At 45.2% G+C, this 12,967-nt stretch overlaps 1 protein-coding gene across 1 annotated transcript in view; it reads left to right on the forward strand.

Moving 5' to 3' along the window:
• Window positions 1-557: 557 nt before the first annotated feature.
• RBM46 (RNA binding motif protein 46) overlaps window positions 558-12,967 on the forward strand; it is a 53,714-nt gene continuing 41,304 nt past the window's right edge. The window contains exon 1 of the mRNA XM_063458545.1: window positions 558-631. Within this exon, the coding sequence (XP_063314615.1) occupies window positions 604-631 (28 nt within the window). The 5' untranslated portion in view covers window positions 558-603. The remainder of the gene's footprint in view (window positions 632-12,967) is intronic.

Below are 12,967 nucleotides of genomic sequence, written 5' to 3' on the forward strand. Positions count from 1 at the left end.
ACCAATCCCAGCCGGTATATTCCAGTCCAACCAAGTGAATAGCTGAAACATATGCTTTATATAATACAATACAAATCTCTCTCTATACATGCAGACCCCAGCTTTAGAATGGGAAGTGGAGCACTTTAATTCATGTAATAGTAACAGATACCTTTATGTACTGAAACATGCTACAACGCTGTCCTCGGGGAATAAACTGAAAGCCAAACTCAGTCCTGTTTTAGGAGGTGACATATTCACTGAGAATATAAAGGTGGCCGGCCTCCTGTACTTTGTCTATAAGAGTTGCCGCGCCATTCACGTTCATTCAGAAATATGTTTATTTCTCAAAGTCTTCTGCCTTTTGAAGGTGGCGTGGGTGCACTCGCTATGTAGTGGTGTAGGGACACTGCGCAGCTCGGGACGCCATTTTGTCACTTCCAGCTGCCGCTGCCGCCATGTGAGGTGCAGAACAGTCACGCGGCTGCGCGCGCCCTCCCTTTTTTTTCTTTCTGCCAACTGTGGTTCCGCGCGGAGGACAGTTAATCCGCCATCTCGGGAAGAAGCGGAGCCGCACCGCACTCACAGCGGCAGAGATTGAAGGCTTACTCTCAGAGCTACACAATGAACGTCATCCGGAGACCGCTTGTAGGTGAGTTAATACTGAATGGCGCCTATAGCGGAAATGCGTTGTAGATGCCTGTTGCATAGAGTATAATCGTGTCAGGGTGAGGGCTATTACAATGGTTATTGATATTCTTTAGTCCCCCCCAGGACACAGGTGGGTATATAACGTTTCTTTGTATGGCTCCCGGACGGTCATACTGGTAATGCGTCACACGGCCTACCTGCTGCCAGTCTGTAAGGGCGCCATGCACACTGGGCCTCGGTCCATCGCAGTTATATAATCAGGCCTTAAATCAACACCTTAAATTAACACGTGAGACTCGAGGGTGGTCAAAACCATATGAAATGAGCGTTGCAGTCCTACTACATCTGGATACTTACCTTTTGTCAACCAAGATGTCTGTTAAAAATAGCTCATGAGAGGTGTCTGTTTAGATCAATGTTATTTTTTCTGGTTGTCACTTATACATGGGCATCCGAAGTGGCCCTAATTAGAAGGGACAGACCTTATTCAGGGCCCAAATCCCCTTTCTATCCAAATGTTCCGCTTTTCAAGGAGCTCCATATTGTTTTTGTGTCAGAGTCTATGACTGAGCTCCACAGCAATAATACTCACAGTAGTGTGTTTTAAACTACAAGAAATATGTTTGAAGTCATTATGTGTAAATAAGGTACATTATTCTTGTACTAGATTACATTTTAGTTACATAAATTGTCAGAAAGAAAACTAAAATATCTCAAAACAGCCCAGTTTCTGGAACACAACTAAAATAAAAATGTCCCTCTTTATTTAAAAAGCGGTGAGGTATGAAGTTGAATGACACATTTACAATTTCCCATGCTGTCTTCCTCTAATTGAATGTTAATGCAGTGTATAGTCATTTCACTGATAAATTGTTACTCCAACTGCCATTACCACTTATGCTTACACCCCTGGCATGCAACAACTCTGTTCCTGCCTACCTAATGTCAATGCTCTGCATATTTTATGTCTGTTTTCAGCGTGCCTGTGTCTCTCCTCCCTATCCCACGCGCTAATTTTATTTTCCTGTCTCCTTCCCCACTCCCTCTTTGCCAGAGGATGCACTAGCTCTCTAAGTTAAATGTTCCAATCAAAGGCTTCTTTATGAGGAAACTTACATTGGACCTCACTCTGATTCTGTAACGTCACATGGGTATGCTAGGAGCTTTGCCTAGTAAGTAAAACCTTATTTTGTGACATTTAGTGGGGAAACCAAAAGAATGGACCAGTATGGCATTATTCAAATAAAATAAAAAGTAATGATTTTAATTACTTTAATGATTTTTTTGAGTACCCTTTAGAATGAAAGCTCTATAAGGGCACCTAGCCCTTTTTTTAAGGGTTGGCTTACGCATCCTCCGAAATCCTTTGAAACACTAATATTTGTGTTCAGCGAAGTCTCCCGAGTATAACAGTACCCCTCATGTACAGGTTTTATGGTGTTTTCAAAAGTTACAGAGTCAAATATAAGGCTTGCGTTTCAGTTTTTTCACATTAAAATTCACCAGGTTGGTTATGTTGCCTTTGAGACCGTACGGTAGCCCAGGAATGAAATGAAAAATGGGGTATGTTCAGTCTTTTTTAGTAGCCACTTAGTCACACACAGTGGGCAAAATTGGCATTCAAATTAATTTTTTGCATTTTCAAATATTAACAGTAACTTTGGCCAGTGTTTGTGACCAAGTGGCTACTAAAAAAGACTGGACTTACCCCATTTGCAATACCTTGGGTTGTCTACTTTTGTAAATGGTATGCCATCATGGGGGTAATTCTTATTCCTGGGCTACCTTATGGTCTCAAAGGCAACGTAACCAATCTGGCGAATTTCAATGTGAAAAAAATGAAAAATGTAACAAGCTATATTTGACCCTGTAACTTCCCAAAACACCATAAAATCTGTACATAGGGGGTACTGTTTTACACGTACGACATCGCTGAATACAAATATGTGTATTTTATTGCAGTAAAAGCAAACAGTATTTTGACATTCACAGTTAGAATGTCACGTATAACTAAGTAAATTTTTTAAAAATCGTATTTTCTCCCATTTTATTCATTTAAATTGTTTCATAGCTAAATATTTGATATTAAATGAAAGCCCTGTTTCCCTTATGATATATAATAAGTGTGGGTGCATTTAATATGAAAGAGATGAATTATGGTTGGACAGACATATAGCGCAAATGACAGGTTTTGTTTACGTTTTGTTTTGATCACAACTTGTACATTTGGCTGTGGTCTTAAAGCGGCACTGTCATGCCGAACTTACCTTTCCTCAATCTCTTCCTCTTCTCCCCCTCTCTCAGGATCTGTTATTCATTTCTTCCTGTCTTCTTTAGTTTTCTTTAAAATCATAAGACAAAGTAGGGACTCTTTGTCTTATGGAGGATTCCTCCGCTTGACCAGCTCAGACCAGCGGAGGAGCAAAGTGTGCTTCATTTGCGCTGGTCAGAGCAATTTTCCCATGATCCCTAGCTTTCCTCCCTGTTCCCACAATGCTTCTTGTCAGTATTGCCGAACGTCCTGTCACTTAGACAGAACGCCGGCAAAACTGCCGAATTGCATCTTAACAGAATGAGCACTATTTCTCCATTGGTGTTAGGATGCAATTCGGTACTTTGATCGTATCGGAATTTCATTCTAATGAATGAAACTCCGATCCTATTCATTGCCGCGGCTGCATCTTGCAGCCACTTAGTAGATAACTCCCTAATTCCCACAGTATTAGGGAGCTATCTACTAAAAGGCCGAAAGACCTAAACTGGTCTTTCAGCCACATTTACTAACATTAAGTAAAAATTACTTGGTATTAGTAAATAATATGCCCCTACTCGCTATACTCGCTACTCTGGCGGCGGGTGGGGGCCATAATGGTAATAAAGGGGGGGACCTACTGTCCTCCCCCCCCCCCGGCCCCCACCCCTGGGCGGCGGGTGGGGGCCATAATAGTAGTAGGGGGGGGGACGACCTACTGTCCTCCCCCCCGGCCCCCACCCCTGGCCGGGGGGTGGGGGCCATAATGGTAATAAGAGGGGGGGGACCTACTGTCCTCCCCCCGGCCCCCACCCCTGGGCGGCAGGTGGGGGCCATCATAGTAATAAGGGGGGGACCTACTGCCCCCGGCCCCCACCCCAGGGCGGCGGGTGGGGGCCATCATGGTAATAAGGCGGGGGACCTACCGTCCTCCCCTCCCCCGGCCCCCACCCCTGGGCGGCGGGTGGGGGCACTAAGTAAATTCCCCCCCCATCAAGGTGACTAGGGGTCCCCAAGCCCCTAGTCACCCACCCCCCACCCAAATAAAAAATGCCCCTACCTACCCCCCTCACCCTAAAAAATAGTGAGGGGGGAATAAAATTGCTAACCTGTAAAGTAAAATTAAACTTACCATTCAACGTCTTCCTTTTTCTAAAATCTTCATTTTTCAGCCCCAAAAAAGCCAAATAAAAAACCATCATAGCCGTCGAACTAAAAATGAAATAAAAAACCCGACGAAAAAGAAAAAACCAGAGCGCACAAAAAAATAATCCATCTTCACCCATGGAGGGCTCCGCGCAGACTGAGCTCCGCAGGGCGGGGGAAGGCTTATAAAGCCTTGCCCCGCCCTGCAATTAGGCTAAGAGCACTCTGATTGGTGGGTTTAAGCCAATCAGAGTGCTCTTTGTCATTTTACAAGCGTGGGAAAGTTCTTTGGAATTTTCCCACGCTTGTAAAATGACACAGCACTGTGATTGGATGGATTTCAAGCCATCCAATCACAGTGCTCTGTGTCATTTTACAAGCGTGGGAAAGTTCTTTGGAATTTTCCCACGCTTGTAAAATGACACAGAGCACTGTGATTGGATGGCATGAAATCCATCCAATCACAGTGCTCTGTGTCATTTTACAAGCGTGGGAAAGTTCTTTGGAATTTTCCCACGCTTGTAAAATGACACAGAGCACTGTGATTGGATGGATTTCAAGCCATCCAATCACAGTGCTCTGTGTCATTTTACAAGCGTGGGGAAGTTCTTTGGAATTTTCCCACGCTTGTAAAATGACACAGAGCACTGTGATTGGATGGATTTCAAGCCATCCAATCACAGTGCTCTGTGTCATTTTACAAGCGTGGGAAAGTTCTTTGGAATTTTCCCACGCTTGTAAAATGACCCAGAGCACTGTGATTGGATGGATTTCAAGCCATCCAATCACAGTGCTCTGTGTCATTTTACAAGTGTGGGAAAATTCCAAAGAACTTTCCCACGCTTGTAAAATGACAAAGAGCACTCTGATTGGCTTAAACCCACCAATCAGAGTGTTCTTAGCCTAATTGCAGGGCGGGGCAAGGCTTCATAAGCTCAGTCTGCGCGGAGCCCTCCATGGGTGAAGATGGCTTATTTTTTTTGCGCTCGGGTTTTTTCTTTTTCGTCTGGGTTTTTTTTTTTTGCGCTCGGGTTTTTTATTTTATTTTTAGTTCGACGGCTATGATGGTTTTTTATTTGGCCTTTTTGGGGGCTGAAAAATGGAGATTTTAGAAAAAAGAAGACGTCGAATGGTAAGTTTAATTTTACTTTACAGGTTAGCAATTTTATTCCCCCTTCACTATTTTTTAGGGTGAGGGGGGTAGGTAGGGGCATTTTTATTTGGGTGGGGGGTGGGTGACTAGGGGCTTGGGCACCCCTAGTCACCTTGATAGGGGGGGGGGGGATTTACTTAGTGCCCCCACCTGCCACCCAGGGGTGGGGGCGGGGGGAGGACAGTAGGTCCCCCCCCCCATTATCGTTATGGCCCCCACCCGCCGCCCAGGGGTGGGGGGAGGGGAGGACAGTAGGCCCCCCCCCCCCTTATTACTATTATGGCCGCCGCCCAGGGGTGGGGGCCGGGGGGGTGGAGGACAGTAGGTCCCCCCCCCCCCCTTATTACTATTATGGCCCCCACCCGCCGCCCAGGGGTGGGGGGAGGGGAGGACAGTAGGTCCCCCCCCCTCATTCCCATTATGGCCCCCACCCGCCGTCCAGGGGTGGGGGCCGGCGGGGGAGGACAGTAGGTTCCCCCCACCCCCCTTATTACCCTTTTTTTTTTTTACAGTGAGCAGCCACAGGCTGCTCACTGTTTAGTGGACATGCCCCTACTCGCGGTATAGCGAGTAGGGGCATTGGGGAGATTTGAATCTCCCTTATGCTAGTATGGGGGTCATATTGACCCCCATAGAGTGAGGGGAGGACCTGGGGGGCTAATGAAGTGGTGGGGAGCACAGCTCCCTGCCGCTTCTGTCTTTACATATTGCAAAGAGGGAGCTGCACGTCGGTAGCTCCCTCCTTGTAATAAACTGAACAAACAAACTAACACTGATACTCAGTGTTTGTTTGTTCGTTTGATTTTTTCTATTCATTCGTCTGTCTGATGAATGAATGAATAGATGAAATTCCCGTTCGCATGTCCAGGTGTTTCACTGGGCATGTGCGGGAATCTCACAGTCTGTGTAGTGTGGGTAGATGACATGTCCCACAGGGACTTCACCTACCCACACAAAGATGGCGGCCCCCTGAATATAGATCGGGGCAGAAAATAAAGAATAAAAAATAGGTAATGTGGGGGGCTTAGGGGCATTTGGGGGTGACTAGGGGGTCGATTGGATGTAGTGGAGGCGGGAGGGGGGTTAAAAAAATGGAATTCGGCATGACAGTGCCGCTTTAAGGGGTTAAGTATCTCCTCCCTCTGCATGCAGACACTGATCTTTCCTCATAGAGATTCATTGATTCAATTCATCTCTATGAGGAGATGCTGATTGGCCAGGGCTGTGTTTGAATCATGCTGGCTCTGCCCCTGATCTGCCTCCTTGTCAGTCTCAACCAATCCTATAGGGAAGCACTGTGATTGGATCAGGCTACCACATGTCAGCAGTCTGCTTGTTTTTCTGAGTCTAACAGCATGCAGAGTTACAGCTTCAGGTTTGAATACAGTAAGATTTTTACAATATTTATGGAGGCATGAGGTGCCCAGGGGGGCTAGATGGTGGTGTTAACACTACAGGGTCAGGAATACATGTTTGATCCTTTAATTAATATATATATATATATATATATATATATATATAAATAAATATATTAGGGAGCGGCTGATATTCAGTATTTTCGGCAATATCGGTATCGGCCTATAGAGATATCAATATTGCCGATAATACAGACCAGGACCGCTGGGCCCGCCGCAAGCTCTTACTTACATTCCCAGCAGCTCCCCTGTGTAAATCTCGCGGGTCCCGTGGCTGCCAGAGCATTGCCACGGGTTACCATGGCTGTGAGATTTACACAGGGGAGCTGCTGGGAAGGTAAGTAAGAGCTTGCCCACTGCACAGTCCATGCCACGGGACCACCAGGGAATGCCATATCCCCCCTCCCTGGCCAAGTAAGCAGGGAGAGTGGACTAAAACAAAAATTAAATATTTAAATACATTTTTAAATAAAATATATACATATAAATTCTACGTATATATTTGTAATATTTTTACATAATTAGGTAATTAAGTGTTCTTGCATAGCAAGACCACTTAATATTATCTCACATATATATTATTATTATTATTATAGCCAAATCTACCACCCTAATTCCTCCCACAGTTTTTACACTACATAGACAGTAATATACCGAAACGTGTGGATTGTTCCCGATTGGTGTGCTATTACTTTGTGGAACGTTTTGCCGAATGGTTCACGGAATATCGTCGTTCTTGTGGCGAAATTGGTCCCATAGGAATGAATGGCAAAATGTCCAAAACTAGAGTGGGAGCTGGCAAAAGCTGAAAAATCAGGACATGATTTCTAAACTGCCACCAAGCCCTCATTTTCAAGCCCACCTGCACAAATCTTATATCAAACGTTCAGCTATCCCTGCTGCCACTAAAAATGTCCACGGCTAAGCCATAGTCCTGATAGTTTTCACAATATGACCATTTGTTTGCAACTCACGCCGTCCATTGACATTCATTGAAACTCCACTCTAGCCAGCTGAAACTTGAAGGTCAATTTCTAAACTGCGACCGTGCCTTCATTTGTAATACGTCAGAAATATACTATGCATCAAAATGTAGGTCTGGGTCTTGTGATTCTCACAATATAAAGCTCTTCGCTGTAGGATGTATAGTTTTTAAAATATGACCGTTTGAAGATGGCAACCGCGAAAATACTCTGACCTGTGCCAGGCTGGAGCAGCAAGTGATGTCATAGACAGGGCCTTTTGTACACCTGCTAATGTTTTTATAAATGTATGTTTTTATATAACTGTGAAGCACTTTGGGCAACAACGCTGCAATTAAATGTGCTATATAAATAAATAACATTTGAAATGCATTTCTCACTCTATCAAGCTTGCCATGTGCACTTTTTTTTTTTTTTTGTAATTCTTTATTTTGAGTGTGCAAAGAATAATAGAACATCAAACCATGCCACAACAGCATGCATAAGTGTATGGATAGTACATAAGGTTATATATGTGGCTCCGAGTTGACAGCACATTTTAAGATATTATTATGAAAGACAGAACTATACGTTATAGTAGCGTAATTTTAACGTGGAGTACAGGCAAAATTAGCAAGTATTCAAGTTAGGCTAAATAGTTGGGTTACCTTTAGACTGTTAATTCAACGTGTGCTCCGGCTTTAACTTTAAGTGCGTGCTTAAGCCTGTCAAATTAGCTGGTACATACAATTATGATAGTACATTCAAATAATAAATTCAAATTGTTCTCCGGCTTCAACTTTGAGTACAATCTGAAGCATGCCAAATTAGCTGGCCTTTAATTTAGGTAAAATCTTGAGATAAAATAGGAGAGTATAATATTCTATCCAGAAGATTCAGCGAGTGCCCTGTTTTTATCTTTAAGTACAAGCTTAAGCGTGCTAAGTTAGCTGGCTTTGGGTTACACAAAATCATAATAGTAAATTCACACAATAAAGGTTAGCGTGCGCTCTGGCTTTCTCTTTAAGTGCGAGCGTAAGCTTGCCAGATGTAGCTGGCTTTGAGTTACAAAGACTTATGAGTGTATATTCAAACAGTAAGTTCAAAGTCTGCTCCGTCTATCTTGATTTACACAGGATCATGAGAGTATAGTCTATCAAGAGAATTCAACGAGTGCTCTGTCTTTAAATTTAGGTATGAGCTTAAGCATGCTAAATTAGCTGACGTTGAGTTACATCAAATCAAAGAAAAACATTTAAACAATAAATAGAACGTGCGCTCTGGCTGTAGCTTCTGGTACATGTTTAAGCGTGTTAAATTCGCATGCAATGGGTGAAACCAACAGCATAAGATTACCTTCAAGCCCTGAGTTCAACGTGTGCTCTGAGTGTGTGTGGTCTGCTGTGAGTGTGTCTGTGTCCCCTGAGGTTCACCTAAGTGGCGTGTATCCCCGTCCAGTAATCAGTTCTACGGGTGAGGGTAAAGGAGCCTGGCTATTGTTACGTTCGTGCTACAGAGTGCATGTAGAGCTATGCAGTGAGGCCGCAGATTAACTAGATGTGCAGCATGCTATTCTAGGCTGGAGCTCGGACTACATTAGCGTTTCCAACGTGGTGGTAGTGATAAAGATAAAATATGTTATAACCTTGGTATCAACGGCAGAACATAGTGTGCTAAACATTTATCCAACCCCCCCTGAGCGCCAGCCACGGGGTCGTGTAGGTAGCAACTGGGCTCAGTGTCCACGGCCATGGCAGCAGCCGATACTCCAGTCCCGACCCGTTAAAGCCCAGGCTCCGCTCCTCACGGTGAGCAGCTGAGTTCTATCGACAGCTGCATTGGCGTTAGGTGGGTGGTAAGTCCGCAGCCCTGTTCATGCGGTGGCTGTGGCGTATGGGTCAGTCGGCATCCGGGGCATCCACGATATGCCTTCCCAGGTGGTGTGTGTGACCTTCGAAGTGCGTTGCCTGACTTTGTGGATCAATGGGAATGTTCAGTTGCCTCATTATCTCTGCGGCTTCTAGGGGGTTGTGGACAACGTGTTTGGTTTCTCCTTTGCTGATGGTGAGGGTGTGGTTCAGGCCCTAGCAGTACTGTATTTGATGGAGACGTAGTAGGGCTGTATGTGTGCTCAGGGATCTCCGCCATGCCAGTGTTCCCGCAGACAGGTCCGTATAAAAAGAGAGGGTCATCTCCTCAAAGGGGTAGGAAGACTGTCCCTTTGTAGCCTCAAGGACCATCTTCTTTTCTCTGGCTGTTTGAAATTTTAGTATTAGGTCCCCTGTGGCAGTTTGAGGGGCTTTTGCGGACCGATGTATCCGAAACAGGTCCTCTAGGGTGATCGCTTTTGTCGCCTTTGGCATCAGTAGCTCCGTGAGGAGTCGCCTGATAAGATGCGGTAGTTCAGCCTCCTGTATGGAGTCCGTGACGCCTCTTAGCTCGAGATTATTTCGGCGGTACCTGTCTTCTTAGACGGCCATTAGGGTTTCTTGCTGCAAGGTTTTGTGTTGCAGATCTTTGATCGCTGCCTGCAGATCCGTGATCTGGTTGGAGTGGCTGGCAGAGTAGGCCTCCACCTTTCTCAGCCTGTCTGTAATGCCTTTGATGTCCTCCCTGATTAGGGCCACGTCGGCTGAGATCTTCCTATGGTGAACTGCCATGAGTTCTCCGATTGCCTCCATGGTCACTGGGGTGGTGGCCTTTGTGTGTGGTGGTCCCCTTAGCTTTGAGGGGGTCAGCGGGGAGTCTCCCCCATCTTAATCTGACGACCCCTCCGTGAAGTCCGAGCATCCGCCGTGCAGGGACTCCATTTTGGCGCTTCCTGCCTCTAGTGCCTGCCGCCATAGTTCCCCAATGTCCATTCCCTGGTGGGGTCTGTCGGGCTTTGCTTTCTTGGTTTTCCGCCCAATCTGACTCCCGGTTCTCATGGTGGTCCCCGGGCGTGTTTTTGTCCGGGTTTGGGTGCTGTAAATTTCGCTTTTTAGTTGATTGTCCGGGAGCTCTGCGGCCATGCGACCGTTCGCTTTGGGTGCTTATCTCCGCCCCCCATGTGCACTTTTTAAATTTGATCAATCAATTGGTTAGTGTAATTTTTACTATCTTTACTCACTCCAAACACTCCACACAGTTACTCTGCCCACTCCATAAAGTTACTCTGCCCAGTCCAACCACACAACAGTTACTCAAGCCACTCCACCCAGTTACTCCGCCCACTCCAGTTGTAGACTACTGGTGGAGGCAAGAACACTTCACACAATTTCCCCAGAAATTGTAGCTTTTCTAGTTTTATTAATTACAGTTTGAGGGATCCGCCTGACAACCCAGGCAGAATGTCTAGAGACTTTAGTTTTCAAGCCCTATATTTAACCCTGTTTGTTAGTCCACCTAGTATACAGCACTGCATAATATGTTGGTGCTTTATAAATAATAATACGGTATACACATACATGAATGTTTACACAGAAGCACAACTTATTCCACACTTAAAATAAAGCCTGTATTGGATTAAAGCAAACCTAAAATCCTGAAAATAACAATTGTTATTTTGGGACTTTATGTTCCCTTATAGTGATCCTCTGTCCACCCCCCTTTCTCAGTAAAATACATTACAGGACCACTGCACCCAGATTGCTTCATTAAAAGGAAGTGGTCAGGATGCCTATAGTGGTCCTTTAACTAGGGATCGACCAATTATCGGTCTGGCCGATATTCTGTATTTTCTGTTTTCGATATTGCCGATAATACATACCAGGACTGCCGGGCCCATGAAGTGCCCGCAACAAGCTCTTACTTACCTTCCCAGCAGCTCCTTCAGCTCCCCTGTCTACATCTAGCGAGTCCCGCGGCCTTCAGACAAACTGCATTATATAAACACACTACACAAACACACTACATTCACTATACACACGCTACACAAACACACACACACACACTGCATTCATTATATACACACTACACAAACACTGCATTCACTATACACACACTACACAAAAACACACTCTGCATTCACTATACACACACTCTGCATTCAGTATATACACACACTGCATTCACTATACGCACACTACACACACACACACACACACTGCATTCACTTTACGCACACTACATTCACTATACACACTACACAAGCACAAACACTCTGCATTCCTTATATACACACTACACAAACACTCACTGCATTCACTATACACACTACACAAACACACTCTGCATTCATTATATACACACTGCATCCATTACACACACAGCTCCCCTGTCTAAACACACTGCATCCACTACATGTGGCATGTATATTTTCCCTTCGTATAGTGGCAGTACTCACAAGTGGGATGTTCCTTCCAATCTGGGACAAGAAGCTCCCCCTTCTTTTGATTTTAATGGCTGTGCTCCGCCTGCTGCCTCCATAAAGCCTGTAAGTCCTGTCAACACACCAGTTCTTCTTGTCCCGGCAAACGGGACGGACAGGTTTCCCCGGTCTGGTGGAGATGGTGCGATCAGCACCGGTTGCTGTTCGTGGAGGTGTGTGCCCGATAGCTCCCCGGGCGGGAGCTGAGTGGCAGAGTGCTTCCGGTCTAGCGTTACGGAACGCGACCAGGTAGGACAATTTATGTGGTTCCTCGAGGAGTTCCCGGGCGGTCCTCCTCGTTCGGCTTTACGCATGCGCACAGCAGTGGAACGCACGCCTGGGAGGCGTTGCGTTCCACCAAACACGGTATCACGCTACTGCGCATGCGCAATACTGAGTTTTGGCGCGAAATTCAAAATATTTGTATAAAAGCTGTGCAGAACCTTTCTGACCCCAAGGGTGGGTTTACAGTTCGGGTTCTCCGTGTCACCAGCCCTCCTACACGGACCTCAGGTGGTTTAAGGTGAGGTTTAACTATTTAAACTCTCCTTTTATCACCTATATTAATGCATGCTTTAACTGTGTTTTAAAAAATTATTAATTACTTCCTATTCTGGTTCACAGATATGTCCAGCCCTATATCTCCAGATAAGGCAGATAAAGACAAGATGTCTGCTTCTGTCCCTAAAAAAGCCACAAGCAAGTCTAAGCACTTATGTTGTCTAGAATGTGCTGTTCCTCTACCTGACGGATGTCGAAAAAAGACATGTAACCAGTGCGCTTTAGAATTACTTGAAAAAACAAAACAGTCGGATATGGCATCCTTCCTAGGCTGGTTTCAGGAAAATTTGTCCCAGACATTTGAGTCTTTTAAAGATACAATGAAGAGAGAACCAGCTGTGCAAGAGAAACTGCCTAAAAAACGTAGGAGGAATAGATCTCCTTCAGTGTCTGATGTCTCTTCTGGAGAATGTTCTCTTTCTTCTCCTTCAGATATTTCCAGCCTGGCTTCAAGTGTGGAGGAGGGCTTTCCACCAGAAGAACTGAAAAAAATTATTAAAG

Source organism: Pelobates fuscus, chromosome 6 (genome assembly GCF_036172605.1).
Source record: "Pelobates fuscus isolate aPelFus1 chromosome 6, aPelFus1.pri, whole genome shotgun sequence".
NCBI lineage: Eukaryota > Metazoa > Chordata > Amphibia > Anura > Pelobatidae > Pelobates > Pelobates fuscus.